Source organism: Chlorocebus sabaeus, chromosome 21 (assembly GCF_047675955.1).
Source record: "Chlorocebus sabaeus isolate Y175 chromosome 21, mChlSab1.0.hap1, whole genome shotgun sequence".
NCBI lineage: Eukaryota > Metazoa > Chordata > Mammalia > Primates > Cercopithecidae > Chlorocebus > Chlorocebus sabaeus.
Window position 1 is genome coordinate 110,623,613 of NC_132924.1, and position 25,148 is coordinate 110,648,760.

The 25,148-nt window shown below is 36.1% G+C and overlaps 1 protein-coding gene across 2 annotated transcripts in view; it reads right to left on the reverse strand.

Moving 5' to 3' along the window:
• DGKI (diacylglycerol kinase iota) overlaps positions 1 to 25,148 on the reverse strand; it is a 467,928-nt gene that overhangs the window by 174,911 nt on the left and 267,869 nt on the right. For both annotated transcript variants that reach the window (XM_007983056.3, XM_073009376.1), the window contains exons 16-19: positions 23,388 to 23,443; positions 22,334 to 22,396; positions 19,774 to 19,847; positions 18,220 to 18,331 (exon numbers count right to left, since the gene is read on the reverse strand). In XM_007983056.3, coding sequence (XP_007981247.3) covers positions 18,220 to 18,331; positions 19,774 to 19,847; positions 22,334 to 22,396; positions 23,388 to 23,443 — 305 coding nt within the window. The remainder of the gene's footprint in view (positions 1 to 18,219; positions 18,332 to 19,773; positions 19,848 to 22,333; positions 22,397 to 23,387; positions 23,444 to 25,148) is intronic.

Consider the following 25,148-nt stretch of genomic DNA (forward strand, 5'->3'; position numbering starts at 1 on the left):
TTTCATGTCTCAGATTGGTCTAGGCTTAGCATCTTATAAGATACAGGCCCTAAGAGCCCTAATAGAAAGCCCCAAGACTTTCCAGAATGAATCATTTACTATTAGTAATACTTTGATTTATTAGTGACAACCACTCTCTATTTAACCTAGCACATGTTAGTCTTGTGAGAACCTCAGATATTGCCTTTCTGGTAGCCTGTGACTTGAGAGGAAATAAGACAGTCCCTGACCTAATGCATCCACTGCCATTTATTGCCCCAAGACCATAGCTCTCCTTTGCACTGCAGCTATGTCTTGAGATTTTCCATCTTTTCACACTATACTCTTCCCTGGAATATTCAACCCCTCTCAAAGCGTATCCTCCTCCTTACTGCTCAAGTCCTTATTCTACTTGCTGTCAGATGGAAATAACAGGCAATCATGGGTTGGAGGAGGGGTGAAGCAAGAGCAAATCTTACTCTCCTTTCCTTCCTCATCACCACTATCACCCCCAGCCTCATTCCTGGAACAAAGGACCCAAAGGAAAAAAATCTGTGACATGGAGATCCAACACAAAAGATCATCAACAACCCTAAAGTCTGCTTGTGTTTTAAAGACTATCAAGGTAAACAAACCTCTGTAAGACTAAACAAAAAAGAATAGAAAACATAAAACTATTTTCTCTCTCTCTTTTTTGTTTTTTTTTTTTTGACAGTCTCACTCTGTTGCCAGGCTGGAGTGCAGTGGCGCAATCTCAGCTTACTGCAGCCTCCACCTCCCGGGTTCAAGCAATTCCCCCTGACTCAGCCTCCTGAGTAGCTGGGACTACAGGCGCATGCCACCATGCCTGGCTAATTTTTTGTATTGTAGTAAGCTGGGGTTTCACCATGTTGGCCAGGATGGTCTCAATCTTCTGACCTCATGATCCTCCTGCCTTGGCCTCCCAAAGTGCTGGGATTACAGGCATGAGCCACCGTGCCTGGCCAACATTATTTTCTTTATTAAAAATAAGAAAGGGCCAGGTGCAGTGGCTCACACCTGTATCCCAGCACTTTGGGAAACCAAGGTGGGAGGATTGCATGAGGCCAGAAGTTCAAGACCAGCCAGGGCAACATAGTCAGACTCCATCTCTACAAAAAATTTAAAAATCAGCTGAGGATGGTGGTGCACGCCTGTAGTCCCAGGTACTTGGGAGGCTTAGGGAGGAAGATCTTCTGAGCCCAGGAGTTCAAGGCCGCAGTGAGCTATGATCATTCACTCCACTCCATCCTGGCAATAGAGCAAGACCCTGTATCTAAAAAATAAAATTAAATAAATAAAATAAGGAGATAGCTAAAGAGATAATAGAGAGTTTTGAAAATCATGCAAGAATTTTATGAAAACAATAAATCAAAAAACCTAGATAAGAAAGAAATTTCTGGGAAAAATATAACTTGCAAAATTTGGTATAATAAATACAGAAATTAAATAGATTAGGGCTATTTTAAAAATTGAAAGAGTTATCAAAAAATCTTCCTCATTTTACCTTCCTCACTCCCCCTTCCCCAAAAATGTCAAAAAGTCTAGATGTTTCACAAGTCAGTCCTATTCAAATGTTAAGCAAAAACGGTGTCTATTTAGTACAAGTTGCTTTAGAAAATATGATGCTGTAGCTTTTAAGGTAACAAAACTAGATAAAAGCAGTACAAGAAAACAAAAAATTTTGGCCTAAATTATATTCATAATCATAAATGCAAAAATCACTTAAAAAAATCTAATTGCCACCAGTGGTCTCTTTTATAGAAGTTAAGGTTATTATGGTTTATTATTAAGAATGAAGAAATTAAGAATTATGCAACATCAGAAAATACATCATTGTAATTTCAGTACATTAATGGTTTAAACGAGAAAAACCATATTATCATCTCAAAAGATTAAGCAAAAAAACAAAATGATGTTCAATGCCTTTTATGATAAAAACGAATTTCACAGAAAACTAGGAGTAGAAAATAGCTTTTGTAACTGATAAAGGTCACCTACCAAGATATCTAGAAAAAAATATTATTCACAATAAAAAAAAAATTAGAAGCATTCCTTTCAAGAAAAAAATTATCCATTAGCAACAAAAGATTTCAGCATAATACTGGAAGTACTGACCAACACAATGAGACAAAGAAATAAAATTAGAAAAAAAAAATTAAAGGAAAAAATGTAAACTAACTAATATTTCTACTGATATCATCCCATATGTAAAAATTCCAAGAAAATTCACAGGCCAAGTGTTAAAACTCCTAAGAAAGATGGCTGATACACTGTCAACTTAAAAAATCAATAGTATTCTACTATTCTAGCATTAAATAAACAAAAATACAATATAATATAAAATGCCATTTACAATATCAACAAAAACAATACATGCAGACTTTTATGCAGAAAATTTTAAAATTTTATTGAAGGATGTAAGGAAAGACTTAAATAAATGGAGAGGCATGTTATATTCATGGACAGAATAATTCAATACTCCAATAATGTTAATTTTCCAAAATTAACATACCAATTCAATGTAATTCAAATTAAAATAAGAGAAATACTATTTTGAGGAATCTTGTTGTCATGTTAATTTCATGTCAACTTTGTAAGCCACAGTAACCAGATATTTGGTCAAACACTCTAGATGTTTCTATGAAAGTATTTTTTTAATGAGATTAACACTGAACTCAGTAGATTTTGAGTAAAGCAAACATGAGTGGGCCTCATCCAATCTGCTGAAGACTCTAAAAAGAAAAAAGAAGAACCTTCCCAGAACAAGGAGGAATTTGACCATCAGCCTGCCTTTGGACTTGGGCTTCAACATCAACTGTTCCCTGGGTCTTTAGCCTGTCATCCTATCCTGCAAATTGCTGCAAATTGGGACTTGCCAGCCTCCAATTCACAATTCACATGAGATTAAAATAAATCTCAATCTCTCTCCCTCACTCACACACTCCCTTTTGTTCTGTTTCTTTGGAGAATTTTGACTAATACACTTGTACAAATGACTCAATAATTAATTTTGAAGAATAAAGATCCACAAATAACTAAGGATAGTTGGAAAGAACAGGGGCAATGGATAGCAGACTGTCCCTGTTAGATACCAAGATATATAACACTTAAAGATGCAGTCATTAAAATAGTGAAAGTCAGTGGAAATGAATACAGACAACAGAACAGACTCAAAGATATGAGTATATGAACTATGGTGATGTGGCATTATAAATTATTGAAGAAATGATGGATAATTTAGCCAATGAGGCTGGGAATATTTCTCACTATATAGAGAAAAAAAAAATCAGTATTCTACCTCACATCATACACAAAGGAACAAGAAATAAAAACACAAATATAAATATTAGTGGGCTGAAAGAGAGGAGAGAGTAAGTATTTCTTCCCATCTCTTTTTCTCAATCAGTGTCTGGCAATAGCTAATAACTCCTTGAGCTTCCATTTCCTACTGAGAAGCACTCTCTCCAGGCCAACCCAACCCTGACTGCTCAGACAGGCAGTCCTCACAGAGGCTCCAACTCTCCTGGAGCGATTCCCTTCTCCAGAGTTCTAGTTCTGCCGTGTGACCCTCCTAGCATGCCCATCAACAGGTCTCTCAGGTGGCCACTTCTCCCAAGTTCCACCTCTGTTTTATAGCCTGAGCTCCCTGATGCTAATAACACCATCTTCTCCCACTGTCCGTCTAGCTCTAGGGACCATTTATGGATTGCTAATTGTTAGGCAGGAATCTAGACCCAACATGGCAGTGTTACCCGGTGTAGCAGGCCCTTTGTTCAAGACTTCCCTTCCTCTTTGAACACACCCACAGACTTGCATACATCAGAGGTTCCGGCTGGGCATCCACACTCCCCCATGACCTGCAGCTCACCTGCATTCCACAAGTTTGTAAACAGCAGTTTCAGTTGACAGTTTCCAAAGATCCCTCCCTCATGACCCTTACTTGATTCCTGCCCTAGTAGTTTCAAGGCCCCCCAGGCTCTGTTTGTACAACCAGCTTCCCTACCTCTCGGGCTATAAAAAAGCCCCTACCCTCCTCCCTCAGGGCAACTTCCTCGGCCCGCACCTTTGGACCGAGGAACCTCGCCCGTGAGTCCTAATAAAGGCTATTCTCACTGCCATTTGCCTTGTGTCTTCGTTCTCGGTTTGGCTCCAGCCTCAGTTTACATTTACACTAATCTAGGGTTGACCTCTTTTCAATTCTTCTAACATCCCATAACTAGCCTCCTGTACTAAATAGCCTCAATGGATCTATCTCCTATTGAATTTTTTCCTCTTTGATATACTCAGCTTGTCACCAAAATGAGAAATTTACTTACATAATTTGCAGTGGCACCAGTATCAGCTAATTCATAGTTTTCAACACATTTTACAAGCTATTTTACTGTCAGGAAGCTCTATCATTAAGATTTTTTTCATTTTATCAATAATTAAGATTTCTAGGCACTGGTGTGTTTGTTTTATTTTATTTGTTAAATTATTTTTGAGATGGAGGCTCACTCTGCTGCCCAGGCTGGAGTGCAGTGGCACGATCTCGGCTGACTACAGCCTTTGCCTCCAAAGCAATTCTCCTGCCTCAGCCTCCTGAGTAGCTGGGACTACAAGTGCATGCCACCATGTGCAGCTAATTTTGTTTTGTAATTTTAGTAGAGACAGGGTTTCGCCATGTTGGCCAGGCTGGTCTCAAACTCCTGACCTCAGGTGATCCACCCGCCTTGGCATCCCAAAGTGCTGGGATTATAGGCGTGAGCCACTGCACCCAGGCCATTGGTGTGTTTTAAAGTTCCATGGTAAAACATGCTGTACAGAGCCTAAATGCTATTAGTAGTGGTGGTATTAATTATTGTCCACATGAATAAATATTTATAGCAAAAATAATTCCATAAATCCAGTTTCCTCATATGCAAAGTAATTACAGTATGCTGCTACAATCACTTTCAGAACTAGCATTTTATGATTCTATGTTGTACCTACAATTCTATAATTTCATGTTCTCAAATTCCACCTCCTCCTATCTAGAGCCCTGTTTCTTTCATGACTATATAAGTGATGTAGTATTGTCCAGCCACTCTAAAGTGCTAGAGAGTAAAAAGGAAAGCACTGCATTTGAAAAACCTCCCTTCTGCAAATTTAAAAAATAGTAGCAATTATTGCATACTTACCATAAGTCAAAAATTTTTCTATGAAAAAGTCTTGTAAAAATCTCAACACTCTCATTGGGATTACTTATATACATGTGTTTTTTTCATTTTTGTTTAATGAAAGTAGATTCTAGTCACTACCAAAGTGAGTTCATGAGAAGCAGGAAAAGAAGAAGCCACTTTTGTGGACGTGTCCAGTTTTACAACTGTTAGTGAGATGTAGACTCGTATTCATGATGCGGTTTGGGGAAAAAATCATTTGTATGCTTTAAAGGTAGTTATATAGAAAATCATTCCTCTAAAATCTGCAATATCCTGACAATATAGTGACAGAATCAACAAAATATACTGGAGCAATGGAATAAAATAGATTTGTAGAATTCTGGAACAAAAGAAATATACCCTATCCATCTTTTAATAGTGGTCCAGTAGTGTTTGTCCCTTATATAAGACTGATTTTTTATCTTGTGAAGCAGGAAGTGGAGAACTAAGTGGAATGTAATGCTAAGACAGTACATACTAAGTCACAACGAAACACAGTCCAGACCCACATACAATGCATCATCCACTAGGACAAGACAAGCAAAGAAGCAAGAAAACATCATCTATAATAAAGGGGAAAAAAATTACTGCTGGGTGAACTTAAGAGCAAATTGAAAGCTGCAGGAAGAAAGAGGCCAGTGAAGATAAAAACAGACGAATAGAAATTACCAGATCTGAAAAACAGAGACAGAAACGTTTTATTTTATTTCTTGACCTGTGAGACAATAACAAGCAATCTAAAATACATTTAATAAAATCCCAGAAGAAGAGAAAGGGAGAATGGAGCAGAAAATACATGAATAAAAATATTCCTAGTTTGTTGGGGAAAACAAATAAACCTTTAGGTCCAAGGAGAACAGTGAACCTAAAACAGGATAAATGCAAAGAAAACCACTGTGGTGGGCAGAACAGTGCTCAACACTATAACCACCAAAAAAGATGCCCATGTTCTAACTCCCAGGAACCACACAAACCTCATGGAGCAAAAGGGCCTTTTAGGTGCAAGTAAACTAAGGTTGTTGAGATAGGAGGATTATTCTGGATTGTCTTAGTGGACCCAATGCAGTCTCAATGGTCCTTATAAAGAAAAATTAGGGGCTAGAGAATGAAAGTCAGAGAGGACAATGCAAGAATAGAAACAGATGCTGGAGTAACACAGGACTGTAAGCCAAAGAATGTAGGCAGCCTCCAATACCTGAAAAAGACAAGGAAACTAATTCTTCCATAGAATCTCCAGAGGGAACACAGCCCTACAAACCCATTTTAGACTTCTGATCTCCACAAATTTAAAATAATAAATGTGCATTGTCTTAAGCCACTGTTGTAGTCATTTGTTCTCAGCAGCAATAAGAAAGTAATACAGCTACAAAGAGGTTTAAAACTAAAGATAAACTAGTACAATCACCATGGAGAGCAATATGGAGGTTCCTCAAAAAACAACAAATAGAAGTATCATATGATCCAGCAACTGCACTACTGGGCATTTATCCAATAGAAAGGAAACCAGCATATTGAAGAGACATCTGTACCCCCATGTTTATTGCAGCACTGCTCCAATAGCCAAGATATGGAATCTGCCTAGGTGTCCGACAACAAAAAATAAAAAAAATGTAGCATGTATACACAATGGAATATTATTCAGCCATTAAAAAGAATGAAATCCTGTGGCAGCATGGATGAAACTGGAGAACATTATGCTAAATAATATAAGATAGGAACAGCACGTTAACCACCACACATTCTCATTAACTTGTGAAGCTAGAAAAAGTTGATCTCATATAAGTAAAAAGTAGAACAGAGGATACTAGAGGCTAGAAAGGATAAAGGAAAGGGAGGGATAGGACGAAACTTGTTAAAGGATACAAAATTAAAACAAGATAGAAGAAATAAATGTTAGTGTTCTATACCACTGTAGGATGACTATAGTTGACAGTAACATCTAGTTTCAAAAAACTAGAAGGAGGATGTTAAATGTTCCCAACACAAAGAAATGACAAATGTTTGAGATGATGGATATGCTAATTATCCTGATTGGATCACTGTACATTATATGTATTGAAGCATCATTATGTATTCCATGAATATGTACAATTATTACTCGTAAATTAAAATTTTGATTTTTAAAAAACAACAAATAAAGAGAAAGTCTCAAGAACAGGGAAAAAAAAGACACACTATATACAAAGGACTAATGATGCAAATAACAGCTGACTTTTCATTATAAAATATGGAGGCCAGAAGAAAACAACTATTTAAAGAGCCAAAGCAAGACAAACAAAAACAAACCTGTCAGTCCAGAATTCAGAATTCTATATCTACAAAAACATAATTCAAAGAATGAGGATAAAATAAAGACATTTTCAGAAAAATAAAATTTAAAAGTATTTGTTGCCAACAGAACTTCACTGTAAGAAATGTTAGAGGAAATCATTGAAATTAAAGCAAAATGATGTCCGATGGAAACTTGGATCAACATGGAACAACAGGAAGGAATGAATAACACTGGAAAGGGAAACAGGTGGGTAACAAAGAACTTCGTATTTGTCTTTCATCTCTCAATTTCTTTAAAAGTAACAATTGTTCAAAGCAAATATATTAATGTTGATTTGTGGGGCTCATATGGAATGTAAAAGACATATGGAAATAAGAGTATAAGGTAACGCTGGGCACAGTGGCTCACGCCTGTAATCCCAACACTTTGGGAGGACGAAGTGGGCAGATCACCTGAGGTCAGGAGTTTGAGACCAGCCTGGCCAACATGGTGAAACCTCATCTCTACTAAAAATACAAAAATTAGCTGGCCCTTGTGGCAGGCACGTACAATCCCAGCTATTCAGGAGGCTGAGGCAGGAGAATTACTTGAACCTAGGAGACAGAGGTTGCAGTGAGCCAAGATCATGCCACTGCACTCCAGTCTGGGCAACAAGAGCAAAACTCCGTATCAAAGAATAAAAAAGAGCATAAGGTAAGAAAGAGAAAAAGGATTATGAGGAAAAGATAAGTGAATTGATATATTACTTGTATCCAGAATGGAGGCGAGATCCTACAGACAGTAAAATGTTAATGGTATTGTAAACATAAACTCAACAATTTAGACAAAATAATGAACAAGTTTCATGAAATATTTAATAAAGTTGACTCAAGAAGAAATCGAAAATATGAATAATTCTATATCTCTACTTGCCTTAAAGAAATCTCAAAGCCAGAGTATATAGGAAATTCTATGAAATATATAATGAAAAAGATAATAGTACCAGTCTTCACAAATTCTTTCAGAAAATAGAAGAGAATGTCATTTCCTGTCTCAGATTCCAAGGCCGGTAGAACCTTTATATCAAAACCCAATCAAGACATGCAAGAAAAGAAATTTATTTATCGTTGTACCTCATAATCATAGTCACAAAAATGCTTAACAAAATATAAGTAAACTGTATCAGCAATATAACAATGATAATAAATCAAGACTAAGAGGGGCTTATCCTAGAAATGCAAGATCAGTATAAGATTTTTAAAAATTAATGAAATTAGTGATATAAACAAAATAAAGGGGAAAATTGTATGTCAATTTCAGAGATACAAAAAACCTTTGATAAAATACACCACTCATTTGTGATCAAAAGTTCTCAGGAAAGTAGGAATTAAGTGGAAATTCCTTAATCATATAAAGGACACTAATAAAAAAAAACCACAATTAAGCATATTTATGAAAAATATGGAATGTTTCCCCATGTAATCAGGAAAAATACAAACATGTGCATTCTTACCATTTTTATTCAGTATCTTAGTGAACATCCAAGTAAAAGAAATTTTAAAGAATTTTCTAGAGTGGCATGAAAATTTTTTGAATAAAAAAGGAAAGGCATGTAAGGCAACAGAAAAACTCTATTTCAAACAATATAATTGTGTATGCAGAAAAAACTAAGGAATCTAGTAAAAAAAAAAAAAAAAACCAAACTACTGGATCTAATAAGTGATTTTAGCAAAGTTATGAGACAAAGTCAATAAACAAATATGTATGTATATATAGACACACATATAGTCATTTCTATATACTAGCAATAATAATTAAATGTAAAATTTAAATTACTGTTTAAAATAGCATTAAAAAATACTTAGAAATAAATAATTAGAAATTTAACAATAGGTGTGCAAAAAACTGAAAATTGCACCGAAGCTACAAAACACTGTTGATGGATATTAAATACCTAAATAAATGGAGAAATATACCATGTTCATGGATTGGAACATTCATATTGTTAATATTCCAATTCCTCCCAAAATTATCTAAAACTTAAATGCAATTCCAATCAAAATCCTAATTTTTTGCAGATTAAAGCAGATTCTAAGCAAATGCCAAAAGACCTAGAATAAGGAAAGCACTGTTAGAACAACAAAGTGATTTATATTACCAGATTGAAGGGTTACCATAGAGCTAATTAAGACAGTGTGGTATTGGCAATGAGGATAAACAAATCAATGAAACAGAATAGAACCTAGGCACCAAGCAAAAGCACCAAAGCAATGTTACAGAAAAGGAAAGTTGATTCAACAAATAGTGCTGGAAAAAAACTGAATAAATGCATTTTTTATGAATGAATATATATCTTACACAATACACAAAAATTAATTTGAGCTGAATCATAAACTTACATATAAAAGCCAAACTTATAAATCTTCAAGAAGAAAACATAGGAGAATGGCCTCCCAATCTTTCTGGGAGTAATCAAAGATTTCTTAGGAAGCACACAAAAAGCTCTAAAACAAATTAAGCCTTTTTCATGAAACTGGATGTTTAAAACTTATGCTCATCAAAACAAACACTAAAAACACAAAAAGGAAAAGTATAAACAAAAAGAATATATTTTTAATAAATAAATCTGTCAGAAGACTTGTATTCAGAATATATCTCTTCTATTTCAACAATAAAAGATAAACAGCCCATTAAAATATGCAAAAAAAAAAAAACACATTTAACTTCCTTTAAAAAAAGACAAAATGGTAACAATAAAAATAAACTTATCTTTACTCTCAAATGTTGTTTGTAAGGACATAATTGTCTGTTCCAGAATTTTATCTGCATAAAACATACATAATTCCTTGATTTCCTTCCAGGGATGGAAGTTTATTTTCGTCCCTGTTCCATCAAGTATAATATTTAAACATCATTTATGTCTCTATCCATTAACACATTTTCAACATCTGTTGGGTATTTAAATCACTTCTCTGAGCACAAGGGTGGTCCCTTGTGCCACCTGGAATGCAGCTGGCTGGCCTTCATCGACCCCAACGCCTTGTGGTGCTCCCACCACCCCCACCGCCACAGTCATGGCTGGTCGCAGGAACTCTGTATAGTAAATCACTTCTCATCCAGGAACTCTATATGACTCTCTTGGGCAAGTAAACAGTATGAAATTTCTAAAAAACAATTCTATAATTTTTATTAAGAGGCTTCAAAATGCTTATGTCATTGTAATTTCCTTAGGATGTGGCATAAGAAAATAATGTGAAATGTGAAGAGACGTTTACAAACATACAGGATTATCTGCAATAGAAAACATCAGAAACCTAAAAGCTTCATAAAGGAAACTTTGCATAAAATAATTATTACATAAATTAGGATATATTTATACAATAAAAGTAGGTAGCCATTTTTAGTATGGGTTTTCCTTATAATATGGTTTCATGTATTTTTAAAAATGTAAAAATAAAGCAATTAGAAACATCAAATATAGTTATTTATTAGTCATAAAATTGTAACTGATATTTTACTTTAGTTCTTATGTATATTATCGAAATAAGCAAACATTTAATATTACCTTTTTTCTTAAAACAAAGATATATGATAAGTGTAAAACTTCAACTCTGAAAATTTCTCCACGTCCTTTTCGCTCACTAAATAACCTCTTGCTTTCCTAATTCATAACTATAAAGAAACTCACACAGTTTAATTTCAATTAACAAAAAGAAAGCTGGACGTGCCTTCTTCAAAGTTTACGAGACTGAAATCTTTGGATTTCATACTGAATGGCAAATTAGGTTCCCAATTCCTCTAACTGAATAATGCTTTGAACTGTCTTGAGAAGTTTAAATTACTTAGAAGCAAACTCAACATGAAAGGACCTTAGAAACAATAATGGCAGAAAATTGTGGCAGAAATAAATACAAATTACAATGTCTGATTATGGTCTGTGTAAAATCCAAAAAGGTAATCAGGTTACCCAGCACCCAATGAAGAATCATCTTAATTAGTAGGAATGTATTTCAACCAGTAAAATGAATTGAAGACTTCTACTTTGAAATTTGCAATTACAAGATAAAGAGTCTAAAAGAAACAGCCTTTTTTCCCATTCCAGTAATTCTATTTCAAAGCTCTCTTATTAAAGTGCCACTCTGAATTTTCAATTTTTTGGATTTTACTTAAATCATAAGCAATGTACAAATATATTTATTAGTGTATTCCATGATTTTTAAAGTTTATAGCCTTTAATTACTACACACATCAATTTCTAAGAAAAATAGTTTATTTCTAAAAAGCTTGACCTACTGGTTATGTTTTTAGTTACATAGTTATATTAAATATGCAAAAATATATACACATATACCCAAATAACTACATTTGTCTGTTCACATAATCATCTTAAACAAATGTTTGAGTTTTCAAATAAATTACCTTCTTAGAAATATAATCAATATGCTAGTTCAAGAAATGTGAAATTGAAGACTGCAAATTAGATTATTTCATCCTGAATGAAAAAAAAAATACAATGCTGTACTGCTATATGAGTAGCAAGTAGTAAGATAAAATGTGTCTGAAAAAAGGGAAATATATGCCAGTATACATTTAGAGGGCATAGAATGTTCAAAACCATACGGTTTAAACTCCATTTAATTCTGCTTTTCTTAGATAGGATTCTCTTTCTTGGAAGCAATTAGAGTCACTGGAATCTGAGATTCAATCATGCATTTGATGCTAGTTGATGATGTATATGGATTACCTTATTCACATGATGTAAAGAGAAAAAAATAATTGACCTAATTTTAGTATTCCATTTCCTTTTTTGCCAACTCCCATGTGCGATTATTTCTTTTTCCTACAAATGACAGAAGAAGAATAAAAAGGATCTGGCAGAACCCCTCCCTCTCCAAAACAATCTCTCCAACCTGAACAGAACTCCTAAACTCTAAACATATATTTCAAATTGCCCATTTCTATATTTCCTTAAATGTCTTATAGAGCTTTTGAATTTAAAATAGGTAAAACACAGTGTATTTCTTTTGAGATATTCTCTCTTTTATGTTTTCTATCTCATTTAATGCATTTATCCTTTACCTAGCTATCTAAGATAGCCTCCTGGAATTTGGGTATACTCTTCCCTTTGTACCCTTCACAATACATCACTAGGTCCAAACAACTCTCTTGAACTCACCACCCTCTCTGTCTTCACTGGCACTTTCTTACTTCAGGCTTGCAGGCCTTCTCTCTCTCTCTCTTTTTTTTTTTTTTTTTTTTTTTTTTTTTTTTTTTGAGACGGAGTTTCACTTTTGTTGCCCAGACTAGGGTTCAATGGCATGATCTTGGCTCACTGCAACCTCCGCATCCTGGGTTCAAGTGATTCTCCTGCCTCAGCCTCCCAAGTATCTGGGATTATAAGTGACCACCACCATGCCTGGCTCATTTTTTGTATTTTTAGTAGAGATAGGGTTTCACCATGTTGGCCAGGCTGGTCTCAAACTCCTGACCTCAGGTGATCTGCCCACCTCAGCCTCCCAAAGTGCTGGGATTACAGGCAGGAGCCACCACACCTGGCCAGGCCTTCTCATTTCTGTACCTGGACTCACATGCCAGCATTCTGACTTGTCTACCTGCCTACAGTTGTACATTCTGGTTATCTTCTACAATGTCATCCACATAATCTTTTTTTTTTTTTTTTTTTTTTTTTGAGACTGAGTCTCACTTTGTCGCCTAGGCTAGAGTGCAGTGGCACGATCTCAACTCACTGTAAGCTCCACTTCGCAGGTTCACGCCATTCTCCTGCCTCAGCCTCCTGAGTAGCTGGGACTACAGGCGCCTGCCACCACGCCCGGCTAATTTTTTGTATTTTTTAGTAGAGATGGGGTTTCACCATGTTAGCCAGGATGGTCTCAATCTCCTGACCTCGTGATCCACCCACCTCGGCCTCCCAAAGTGCTGGGATTACAGGTGTGAGCCACCGCGCTTGACCCACATAATCTTTCTAAAGCACAAGTCTGACCCTGTTTTACTCCATCTCTTTTAGCCCCCCCACTGACAGTTTAAAGAACTCTATCTCTGCCCTTTCTCCACATCCACAGCTTCATTGACTCTGTGTCTCTGTGTCATTACTCCGAGCCACCACTGGAACCCTCTCCTAGGATACAGTGGTCTCTTAGGCTAATTCCCTGATGGTCACGTTCACTTGGCAATTCCACTCCCAGGGACTCCTTCCTCCTCTAAGAAACTATTGCTGACATCTCCATTTTACAAACACTGTTCTGATTTCAATTCTTTCCACTCTCACCCCAGTCTTTCTCCTAGAATTTACTGCCTCAGATTATGATGGCTTGTTTACTCCTTTGTCCCCCTGATAACACCAAGCTATGAACACCCTGAGGACAGGGCTTTTCTTTTGGTTCACTTCTTAACAGTTTTACCTAGCAGCATCCCACTTAGGGATGCAGAATTTGTAGATTCAGTGAGTATCCAATAAATGAGTATGATTGATACTAAAGGGGTGAAAGCAGAGAGACAGTTGAACTAAGTATTACCTTGAATTTTTTAAAAATCCTATTAATTAGACCATCACTAGCACTCAAACTTCCCATATGCTGAAAGGACCTTTTATGACCCAGACTAGGAAGGTACACAGTGTCACTTCACTGTATTCAACTCATCCAAGTAGTCACAAGCCCAACCAAATACTAGGGGAAGCTAAATCCCAATCTTTGATGGGATTATTGTTCAAAAACTGAAGACCATTTAAAACCAGAGTCACCATTGGAGGATGCTAGTGAACTAACTCAGTATTTTGAAAATGTATAAGGAAAGAAAAAGAATCACTTATTGAGCCTTTCCTACACAAACTATATAACTAAGTAATCAAATAGTAAGTGAAGTGAAATTTCTCTTCATAGAAATATTTCAAGTAGTAAATGAAGAAGGATAGAATTAGAATATCAGGCCGGGCATGGTGGCTCATGCCTGTAATCCAAGCATTTTGGGAGGCCGAGGCAGGTGGATTACTTGAGGTCAGGAGTTTGAGACCAGTCTGACCAATACGGTGAAACCCCATCTCTAACAAAACTACAAAATTAGCCAGATGTGGTGGTGGCAGGTGCCTGTAATCCCAGCTACTTGGGAGGCTGAGGCAGGAGAATCGCTTGAACCTGGGAGGCACAGGTTACAGTGAGCCAAGATTGCACCATTGCACTCCAGCCTGGGCAACAAGAGCAAAACTCCATCTCAAAAAATAAAGAATTAGAATATCACTATTTTGCAACTCTTAATGATTGCTAGATCCAGACATTGACCATCAATATCAGTCAACATTAAAAAAGGAGAAAGAAAGCCAAACATTACATATTCTTTTTAGAAAAAGAAAACACTGCTTACAAAGTAGATTTGGGGGAAAATATATGTAGTGTATGCAGATCCAACTATCAAGTAGAGAAAAAAAGAAAGAAGCACATTTTAATAAATGCCTCAGGGATCCTATAAGCAAAATTCAGACTCAGAAACTTGACAGGACAAATGACCAGTTTCTTCCATAAATAAATGGGTAAGAGTTGGAGGGGAAACTACGGAGAGTTTAAAGTCATATCAACCAACCACAATGTGTAAATTTTATTTGGATTCTGACTCAAAGAAACTGCATAAGAAAATAAGTGACATTTGTGAGACAACTGGAAATTCAAGCTCTGAGTAAATATTTACTGATATTCAGGTAGTATTAGTTTCATTTTTTAAAATAATATAATGTCATTGTGGTTGTGTTTATAAAGTATCTTTTAAAAGTCCATTTTGAATTATTGATGGATAAAATGATGTATATGCTATGCATAAGATGTATATATGACATATATTGTATACACGTAATGTCTAGGATTTGCTCTAGAATAATATAATGAAAGAGGTTTTAAGTGGGACAAATACAAGATTGTCCATGAATTGAAAATTATAAAAGCTGAGCAATGACACTTGGGAGTTTGTTGTATTATTTTGTCTATTTTTACTCTAAAACCTTCCCATATAAATATTTATTTTTTAAAAAATTTTGCTAACTCCTCAAGAATGCTGAATGAAGTAAACGCTCCTAGATCAGTGCTGTGATGCACTCTATGATCTGGCTCTTACCCACGTCTTTAGGAACACCTGCGATCACTCTCGTTTCACCTACATTTAAACCACATGAAACTACTTATAGTTCCCACAAAGCACTAAAATTCCTCCTGCTTTTGTAAATGTTCCTTTTTTCAGAATGTCAAGTTCCATTCTTCTTCTCCTGGTAAAATTCAGTCAGTCACATCACGCATTGGCAACTGCATGCCGCAGGCTCCCTGTTGTGGACTGGCCACCCACAACGAAGTGATGGATATCCATCATTTGCTGCCCCGGCTGCCTCTCCAGCCTTTCCTGCCCTCTTTTCTGCTCTGTAAGGCTGACCTATTTGGACTGCATCAGGGGCTCCCATGTCTTCTGGCTTCCGATTAGACTTCTCCATAAAGACCCACCAGCAGAAGATCTAGAGGTCAAGGTGCAGAGGGAAGTCGCTGTATTTATGTCCCTGGCTTGCTCCCTGCCAGGTAAGCACAGGTTGGTTGCTTCCTCTTTGCAAATATCACTCCTATCAGGAGACCCTTTCCAAGTAGTTCTCTTTCTGGTACCGGTGATTGTTTCTTTTCCTTTTCATCTTCAGCTCAAGAATTGGTTTCTCATAAACCTAGTGCACTATTTGTGAAAGAGCCCTCCATTTAACTCTCCACTAATTACCCAGTTTCAGTATTGCTCCTGTATAATTAGTGTAATATTCTAATTAGTATACTAAATATACGAATTAGTATAATAAAAATTATACTAATTATACAATTGTTAGGGAAAAAAGAAAAAACACCCAAACCAGAAAAGACTACAAAAAGAGCAAGACACAGATATAGTCTGAGAAAACACAGAAGAAACAGTTGAAGTACATTTCAGAGAGAGAGTGCACACGTGCAATGGCTTGGTGGTACAAAAGAAACAAGGCAGGGTTGATGCTGTGCTTCACTTGTCAGCTGCTTGAGCTAGAAAGCAAAGATGAGGGCAGGGAAGGCTAAAGAACCAGACAGAACCTCGACTTTACAGGTCAAGTAAGGACAGAGTTTTTGATCCGTAGGTCAATTGGGAAACATTGAATATTCCCCTTGGCCTTCCAGGCCTAGGCAAGGGATCGTCACCTTGCAGACAATCCCTGAGAGCCTTCTACCACACAGTCAGAAGTACGTGGCTCTAGCATGTGATAAGCACTCAATAAATGTTCACTGGATCAGTGAAAAAAGAACAAGTAAACCACGAATGGACAGCTTAGAGAGTTTTTTCCATCATATACGGGCATGATTTTGTCATCTCCAGGAATTCTTTCCTGCATATATCCTTCCTGAACTTAATCCTATTTGCTCTTGGCTTGTATCTTCACTTGCAATAAACATAAAAAGCTCTGGAGAGCTATAGTGTGTTACAACGTTGGAAAGTAAGTCAACCCCAGTCCAATCTTTTCTACCATGACAACTGTTTTATTCTAGAAATGAGTTAACAAGGGCCATCACAAAATCAGGTGATGAAGATTCTTGCCATAAGCACAATAGATTTTTCTGTTAAACTTCACTAATTCGAGGTGGTTAAGGCAGCGTATTTGGAATTCACAGGATGAGTAAAAAAGATGCCTACTTTGATTTGTTTAGAACAAGAAATGCAACCTTCTTTCTTTTATGCATAAGGTACAGCACAAATCATGTGCCAACCAAAGGTGACAAGCAGAAGCTTTGTTTTTATTTGCATTACAAACTCAGTATGGCCCGATTTACACAAGAAGAAATGATAAGCATAATTTTAACTGGTCCCCACATCATTTAATAATAAGCAGGAATGCTGACTAAAACCTGCTTGAAAATATACTTACACTATAAATTTCCTTCCTTAATGCAAGCAAACAAAATTAAAATACATGGTGATCTCACTATTGTGGCAACCGAGTATTCACTAGTATCACAATAATGATGTCTTTGTATATTCAGATATTTTGTGATAATGGAGATGCTCATTTCATTCATAAGTAAGATGGATAGCCACAAGTTGCTACCATTTCTTTTTTGCCTAAACACAAAAAGTCCTCAGTTAATCAAAAAAGTATAAAATGCTATGGCTTCTATGCCAATGCTGGGATGTTTCTATGGTGTAATTTTCTTTTTTTTTTTTTTTTTCTTTTTGAGATGGAGTTTCACTCACCACCCAGGCTGGAGTGCAGTGGCACAATTTCAGCTCACTGCAACCTTTGCCTCCTGGGTTCAAGCAATTCTCCTGCATCAGCCTCCCAAGTAGCTGGAATTACAGGTAGCACATCATACTCAGCTAATTTTTGTTTTTTAGTAGAGGCAGGTTTCACCATGTTGGTCAGGCTTGTCTGGAATTCTTGACCTCTGTTGATCCACCCACCTCGGCCTCCCTAAGTGCTGGGATTACAGGCGTGAGCCACCACACCCAGCCTGGTGTAATGTTTTTAATTAGCATAAAAAGTTTTCATTCTGGTAGAAAATTAATCAGGAAAAATAAGAAGTGATACTCATTTATTTTTGAGGTTCAAACAAATATGCATCAGTTTCCTTAGTGGCACAAATGATGATTTTTTTCTTGTTTTTCCTAAGCAACTCTATAATTCATAAAATTTGTAACTTGATAAAGCAGGAGAAAAAGTTAACTAAAGTCCTGTGAATTGAATAAACTCTGTGACTAAAATACATTTCATTTTAATAAAATAGTTGTTTTGCTCACCAAAGAGGCCATGGTAAATCCAATGACTTCAATATAACCATCATCATGACGCTGAGGTTCGAAATCGTGGTGATCTCCTGGGTTTCCCCAGGGCATTGTGCCAGCACAATATCTGCAAGAGAAGATGAAAGACAGAAGTAAATACGTCCCATCCTTCTCATGACTATCATGAGGTGGTAGTTTGTAGTTATACCCAATGTTTATTAAACATAAAAACAGTTTTTCATTCTTGGTACACACCTTCCAATAGAAAAGAAAATGTACTTCTTATCATCTACAAAATACCAAGCTGTGAAAATGGGCCATAATTTTGCAACAAAAGTATCCCGTAGTATCCAACTTTCTCTTCATTCATTATTTATATTTCTCACTATGATTCTTGTATGTCTGTTTTCTATGATATATCATGAATTGTCTATAGGTGGTTTCAGAATTTGGTCTTAAAGAAAGATGCCAGTAGAAAAGAGACAGGGAAATGAAGTGGGAAGCATTTGCCATTAATACATAAGCAAAATAAGAGGTACTCACAGGAGAAGGGAAAGGTAACTATGGAAGACAGAGTGAAGAAGAGATGAAATACAGATAAGAGATTAGAAAGAGAAGGGGAAACAAAAGAAACTGAAGAAATAGAGGAAGGAGAATATAGATGGGAAAGAGGGAGAAACAACAAAAGAGAGAAAAGAGGAAAGACAAGGGAAAGAATAATAAAGCAAAGTAATAAATAATGCTTTCTGAGAACCAAGGCCTTCCACTTCAATTAAGCTGCAAATATTTCTGGAATAAAATTGTAACTGACTATATTGAGCACTGCCAAGAATAATCAGGAGACTATGATGTCTTTTCCTAGCCACAGATTTACATACAACTCTCATTTCAATTAAATTCAGTCTAAATACAACGTATTTGCAGATTTTGTGTCTGAGTTGTTTGGCAGGGAAATAAATGGTTACAGATCCATCCTTCCCAATATCTTGGCTTCAGGGCCTAGAACACAATTTACGTCACTGAGATAATATGTTTATTTTGAGTCTAGTTATCTTAAATATCCCTTCTCCTGAGGTGCGTTAATAGCACCAAGGAGAGTTGACATCCTGGCTAGAAAACAATATTCTAACTGATCCTATTTTTCAAAGCAATCATCTGGCAACAATTTTGAATGAATTCCACACTCGAATCAGACTGGATGGTTTAACAGTTTTTAGGAAACTGAAAAAAAAAAAAAATAGTATTTCAATTCTCTCGTTCTTAGAGGGGGAGAGGAGGAGAACAGTAATTTAGAAATAAATTGAGATGTTCCAGTCAAGAGGAGTGCCTGGGTTTCTTAAAGATGGGTAAGTACAGACAATGCATGCCACATGATGCACAAAACCACCAACCACAAAGAACACTGAATAAACCAAATCAGAGAATGAATTATCAGACCTAGAAATGTTTAATTTTCCATTTAGATAACTGATCTTCATTGTTTACATCTGAAACTTTTCTGTTATGAAAACAGACAACCTCAAGTCAGAGTTCATGTCAAACCAAGGAAACAATACAAACAGAGCTTACCTGGGTATATTTAAAAATACTATACACTGGAACTTCAGTTCCTGAATCTTTGGGGTGAGATCTGTTCCATCACACTGAAACAATCGAAACAGAAAAGAGGTTTTGAAGTAGTCACAAGTCTAAAAAGTTATCAGAGATAACTAGTTTGACAATAGTACGCACCATGGTCTCTTTCTCTTGCCCTATCTCTGCTTAAGTGAATGCCGGTCACAATGATTAAAAATATATTCTGGTTATAGCTTTACTGGACCAGGGTACAGAGCTTGGTTTTGTTTGCACTTAAGGTAAGAGCAAAACCTCCATTTGATTAAAATGATTTTTTCTCTGGTCTGACAATCAAAGGAAATACTATCATTCCTAACAATGGATGATTATTAGTTATCTAGACTGATGGTGTCAATATTAAAAGATTTATGAATACGTAAAATAATGAAAAGAAAAAAGCCTCAAGTTAAAGCAGTAGTATTCGTCACCATCATTATCTGATTCAAACAAGTCATAAATATAGTGACTTATTTTCTCTGTTTTTGGAGACAATTTTTATTTTGAAAATGTCAAATATTTTGAAGACTTTTTAAAAAATCTATGTACCGCAAACTTTTGAAAAGGTATCTATTATACACTAGTATGATCTTCATTCGTGGTTTGTTCTTACAAATTTAATCTTGTACAGATGCCTAGGCTGAAGGGCAATGGTGCGATCTTGGCTCACTGCAACCTCCGCCTCCCAGGTTCAAGCGACTCTCCTGCCTCAGCCTCCCGAGTAGCTGGAATTACAGGTGCCCGTCACCATGCCCAGCTAATTTTTTGTATTTTTTAGAAGAGACAGGGTTTCACTGTGTTAGCCAGGCTGGTCTCGAACTCCTGACCTCAGGTGATCCGCCCACCTTGGCCTCCCAAAGTGCTGGGATTACAGGCGTGAGCCACCGCGCCTGGCCATTCAGACTTTAGACTTCTAAGAGTCACTGTTTTCCTGGAGTTTAGACCTGGGAATCAAGAGTCTCAGCCCAGCGTGGCCTCAACGACCCTTGAACATGGCTTCCGTGATCAGCTGGTGCTTTATCCTTTGATAAATCAAGGGAAAGTCTTTCCTGTTCCTTTCTCATTTCCCACTGGTGACAAAGGTCAAAAGAGAATAACTCTAGTCATGACTATCGACTTTCCAATGTCAAAAGTGTAAAGCCTGCTCTCATATTTGCTTTCCTCATACCCTTATCACAGAATTTCCCCATTACTTTCTCGTTTGGAGAGAGGAGCAAAGCATTCCCAAGCTCCCTGCAAATTTTGAAAGAGTTCTTTAGGATCAGCTTCAATCTAAGTATAATGATTTTGCTAGCAGTCAAGTTGTCTCCAGCACCCACGTTTTTTTCCCAGTTGATCTCAATACAGCCTAATTTCCATGAGTATTCTCAAAGAACTGTTTCCAAGAAATCTTTACAATTTTAAATAAACAAACTATTTTCAAATATAACTTAGTAATCAAATTCTAGATATTAAAGGTGTTTTTCTAGTACTCTAAACTACTAAGCAAACATCTTCCAATTTACTTAAGAACTTGAAATGAGTTTATAAATGACTATGCCAATGAATAAAAAAGTAGACATTGTAAATGTCAAAGTTGCATGTTGTAAGCAACTAAAACTTAAAACCTAGGATGTGAGACATTAATAGTGTACAAAGCATTATGGTTGCATTGCAGAAAGATTGTAATAAATATTGTGTTTAGAACAGAATTCATTTTTTAACTTTCTACTTTTTCCTTCTGGGAAACATGTTAGTGATTCTGGGAACTCATCAAATCATATGAAAATGTCTGCTTTACACCATATACTGTTTACAGAGTTTTTATATATATATTATTGCAATAGACTGTACTATTCCTTTAGAATAGCATTTTTCAACTTTTTCCCAATTTCAAATACACACAAAGGGACACATTTGCATGCAAAATACGTTCCTTTGTACAAGCTCATATATTGATAACAAGAAGAAAATATGGAAAATGGAACAAAAAAATGCTATATGTAGGTTTTTACTGTTGTTTTGTGTTTTCTCAGTCTAGTATTCACATACATATTTTGTATCTCTATGAGACATTATTAGCTATTGTATTAGAAACACTGACTTCACCTTCACAAAGAAAAGATAGTCTGTTGTTGGGTAGACATCTAATCACTCTTGCTAACCTCCTATTGTTTTTCATCTCACACTCAAGAAAACATAGAATGATGTCATTGTAAAGTACCCTTGTAGCTGGGACTACAGTCACACACCACCATGCCCAGCTAATTTTTTGTATTTTAGTAGAGATGGGGTTTCACCATTTTGCCCAGGCTGGTCTCAAACTTTTGAGCTCAGGCAATCCAGCTGCCTCAGCCTCCCAAAGTGCTGGAATTACAAGCGTGAGCCACCGTACCCAGCCCATCAAAATTATTCTTATTCTTTACCTATGACATGATAAATTCAAGCATTGTGATATTCTCATCCCTTCTTTTCCATTTACTTTTTGCGGCATTCATGTCATATCCAAATGAAATAAATCAACATATTCAATACTTACAACAACTTTAACATGTTTGGACAGATCTCTAGAACTTCTCTGTAGGAAGTCAGAAAAAGCTGCCTATACCACAGGGAAATAAAGAAGAAGAAATTCGTAATTACATGGTTGTACCAAATCCCTGCTTCCATATCCTAGATTCCAAGGATTCCAAAGTATGCAAAAAGTCTAAACATGTTCTCTTTCTGCAGAATCCAAAGTAAAGCAGTGCAGTAATTGTCAAGTTGAAATTTTTCTCTTTGTTTCCAAACTATAATTTATAGTTCCACTATAAAATTTAAGAGCACAGAATGAGAGAGAAAAAGTAGACAATTTGAGGGTCATTGGAAGGTTTATTTTGACAACCTATTCTGACCACTTTCCTTGTCCATTAAGTGCTGATACAGTCTTTCCACTAAGATTTTCCTTATTTGCTCTGAGTGTCACAGGGCTTGACTTCCATAAACTACATATGCAGTTTCCAAACGCCTTTTAGTTAAACTCCTCCTATCCAGTGGCATAAATTTAAACTGTACTGGTATTTTGGATGCCTTTTTTTTTTTTTTTTCATTCTCTATTTACTTCTAGGAACGTGCCTGAGAAACAAAAGAAGGAAAAAGAAGGTACCCTCTTTAATCTCACATATGCATCCATGAAAAACACCCCATATTCTGCCAGTTTCTAATCCAAATGTCAATGTGTGCACCCTGGTGAAAACTACATTCTTACCTAAGATTCTTCAGACATCCTCAGTCTACACAATTCCCCCATTTCTTACATTGTCTTTGATGTTTGTTTCTCACATTCCTCTTTGAATAGCATCCTCTCTTGTTCAACATGAAGCCTCAGGGCTTCCTTACAAGCTCAAAGATGAGGAACACCAACTCTCTTTCTGACAGCTAACTTAAATATACCTCACCTTCATTCTTAAGCCCAGACATTAAACAGTAACCATATACAGACATAAATAAATGAAATGTATATGTGATTATTTCTAATGTAGTTTGCAACTTTATTACACAGTGAATTGGCACTAAGTAATATGTAGTAATTATAAAATAAAATGTATACCTACCCCTGCATAGAACATTTTATTTCGAAAACGACTGTTGAATTTCTCTGGATTTGCTTCTGTGAAAGAGGAAAGGTAGTTTTGTTATGGAGACCTCATTAAAGGTAGCGACTTAGATTAGCACTCCCACTTCCTCCCCGACTCCCTCCCATCCTACAGATCCAATAGATCCCATGGTTTGGTTATCATCTTTCCCCTAGTTCCAGGCCAGTCAGTACAGTGGCCCAGTGCTACAGGGACAGTAATCCAGGACTATAAATGTGTAGCTACAAACTGGCATCACTGACATTAACTGGGAACTTGTTAGAAGTGCAAATGATCAGGTGCTAGCCAGATTGACTGAGTCAGAATGACTGAGTGTGGAGTCTATACATCTGTGGAGGGGCTTAACTAGCTCTCCAGGTGATTCTCAAGCACATTAAAGATGGAAGCACTCTAGATGCTTTGTAAAACTTGGAGGGTTCACAGGGATATTGGGCTGGGATAACAGGAAAAGGTGGAAGGAGGTGGAGAAGTGATTATTTACTTTGACTTTCATAGGGCATGACTTTCATAAGCTATGTATGCAGCTTCCAAAAGTAATTAAACATGTTTTTGAATTTGGCTTGTGTTTGGAATAGACATAAAAATGGGAATTAATGCCAGTTTAACTATTCCTTCTAAAAGAAATACAATACATGTAGTTATGCTGAGAAGTGTCCATTTGATGGGCTATACTTATATCTGTGCTAAAAATTTTTTCCACAGTTAAATTTTTTAAAATTCTCCTTTAATGAGATTTATATGAATTACCCATTTTTATGTAGATATATTCGCATAATTCTCAACTTGAAAGTACTACATTTTCTTGACTAATACCTCATAGATTCTACTATCCAAGCTATTTTTTCACAACAGCTTTCATGAGCCTTTGCGTTACCCTTCAGGTATTTTATGGCAAATGATCCATGAAGTCGCAGACAGTGCCTGTGTTGGAAAACAGTTTAAAGTCTCACTATGAGTTTTCTTGGTTTGAACAGCCACTCACTATCTGACAAAATAAGTAAGCTTGCCACAATTAAAAATGTGGTCTTGCTTATCTTGTTTTTTCTTCTATAGCTCAGCTTAAGATTTCTTGACTAACTAGTTAAAAATATGGGGAAAATACAAATGAACAGAAACAGTTAAAAAAAAAAGACTACTCACTGAATTATATATTTCATAGACAAATAATTTTTTAATTTAATGTTAAAAAAGCAGATTAACAGCTACTGAAAAGTCCATACGTCTGGTCTAAGTGTATCAGCAAAATCTGGTTCCAACATCTTATAGACATTTATTTTTGTTACCACCTCTATCTCAACTGCATGAATATTGTACCTATTAATTCCAATCAACATCAATTCTCCCTTAGCAGCCCTTCAGTGGCTGATTTTCCTCAAAGACTCTGATTTACATGCAGGGGAAATGTTTACAATTCCATTTCATACTGCATCAAAATACAATACGCCTCAGCAATAAACTATACAAAGATTAATGCTTGACATCTTTTGTTTTATAATCACACGCATATAAATGTACATGTTCACACACACAACAATTTGCATATTCCACTCTAAAATAGTCCTACAGCTTAAAATAAAAGAGAAAAACACTTTCCCCAAAAGAATTTTCTTCTAAGCCTGGTATTTCCATGTAAGGGTCTCTCCCTGCTCCCTTCTCACTCTGATGCATAGAAACTTCATCATAATACAAGGAAGTGAATCATTAGAAAACTTCCGGATT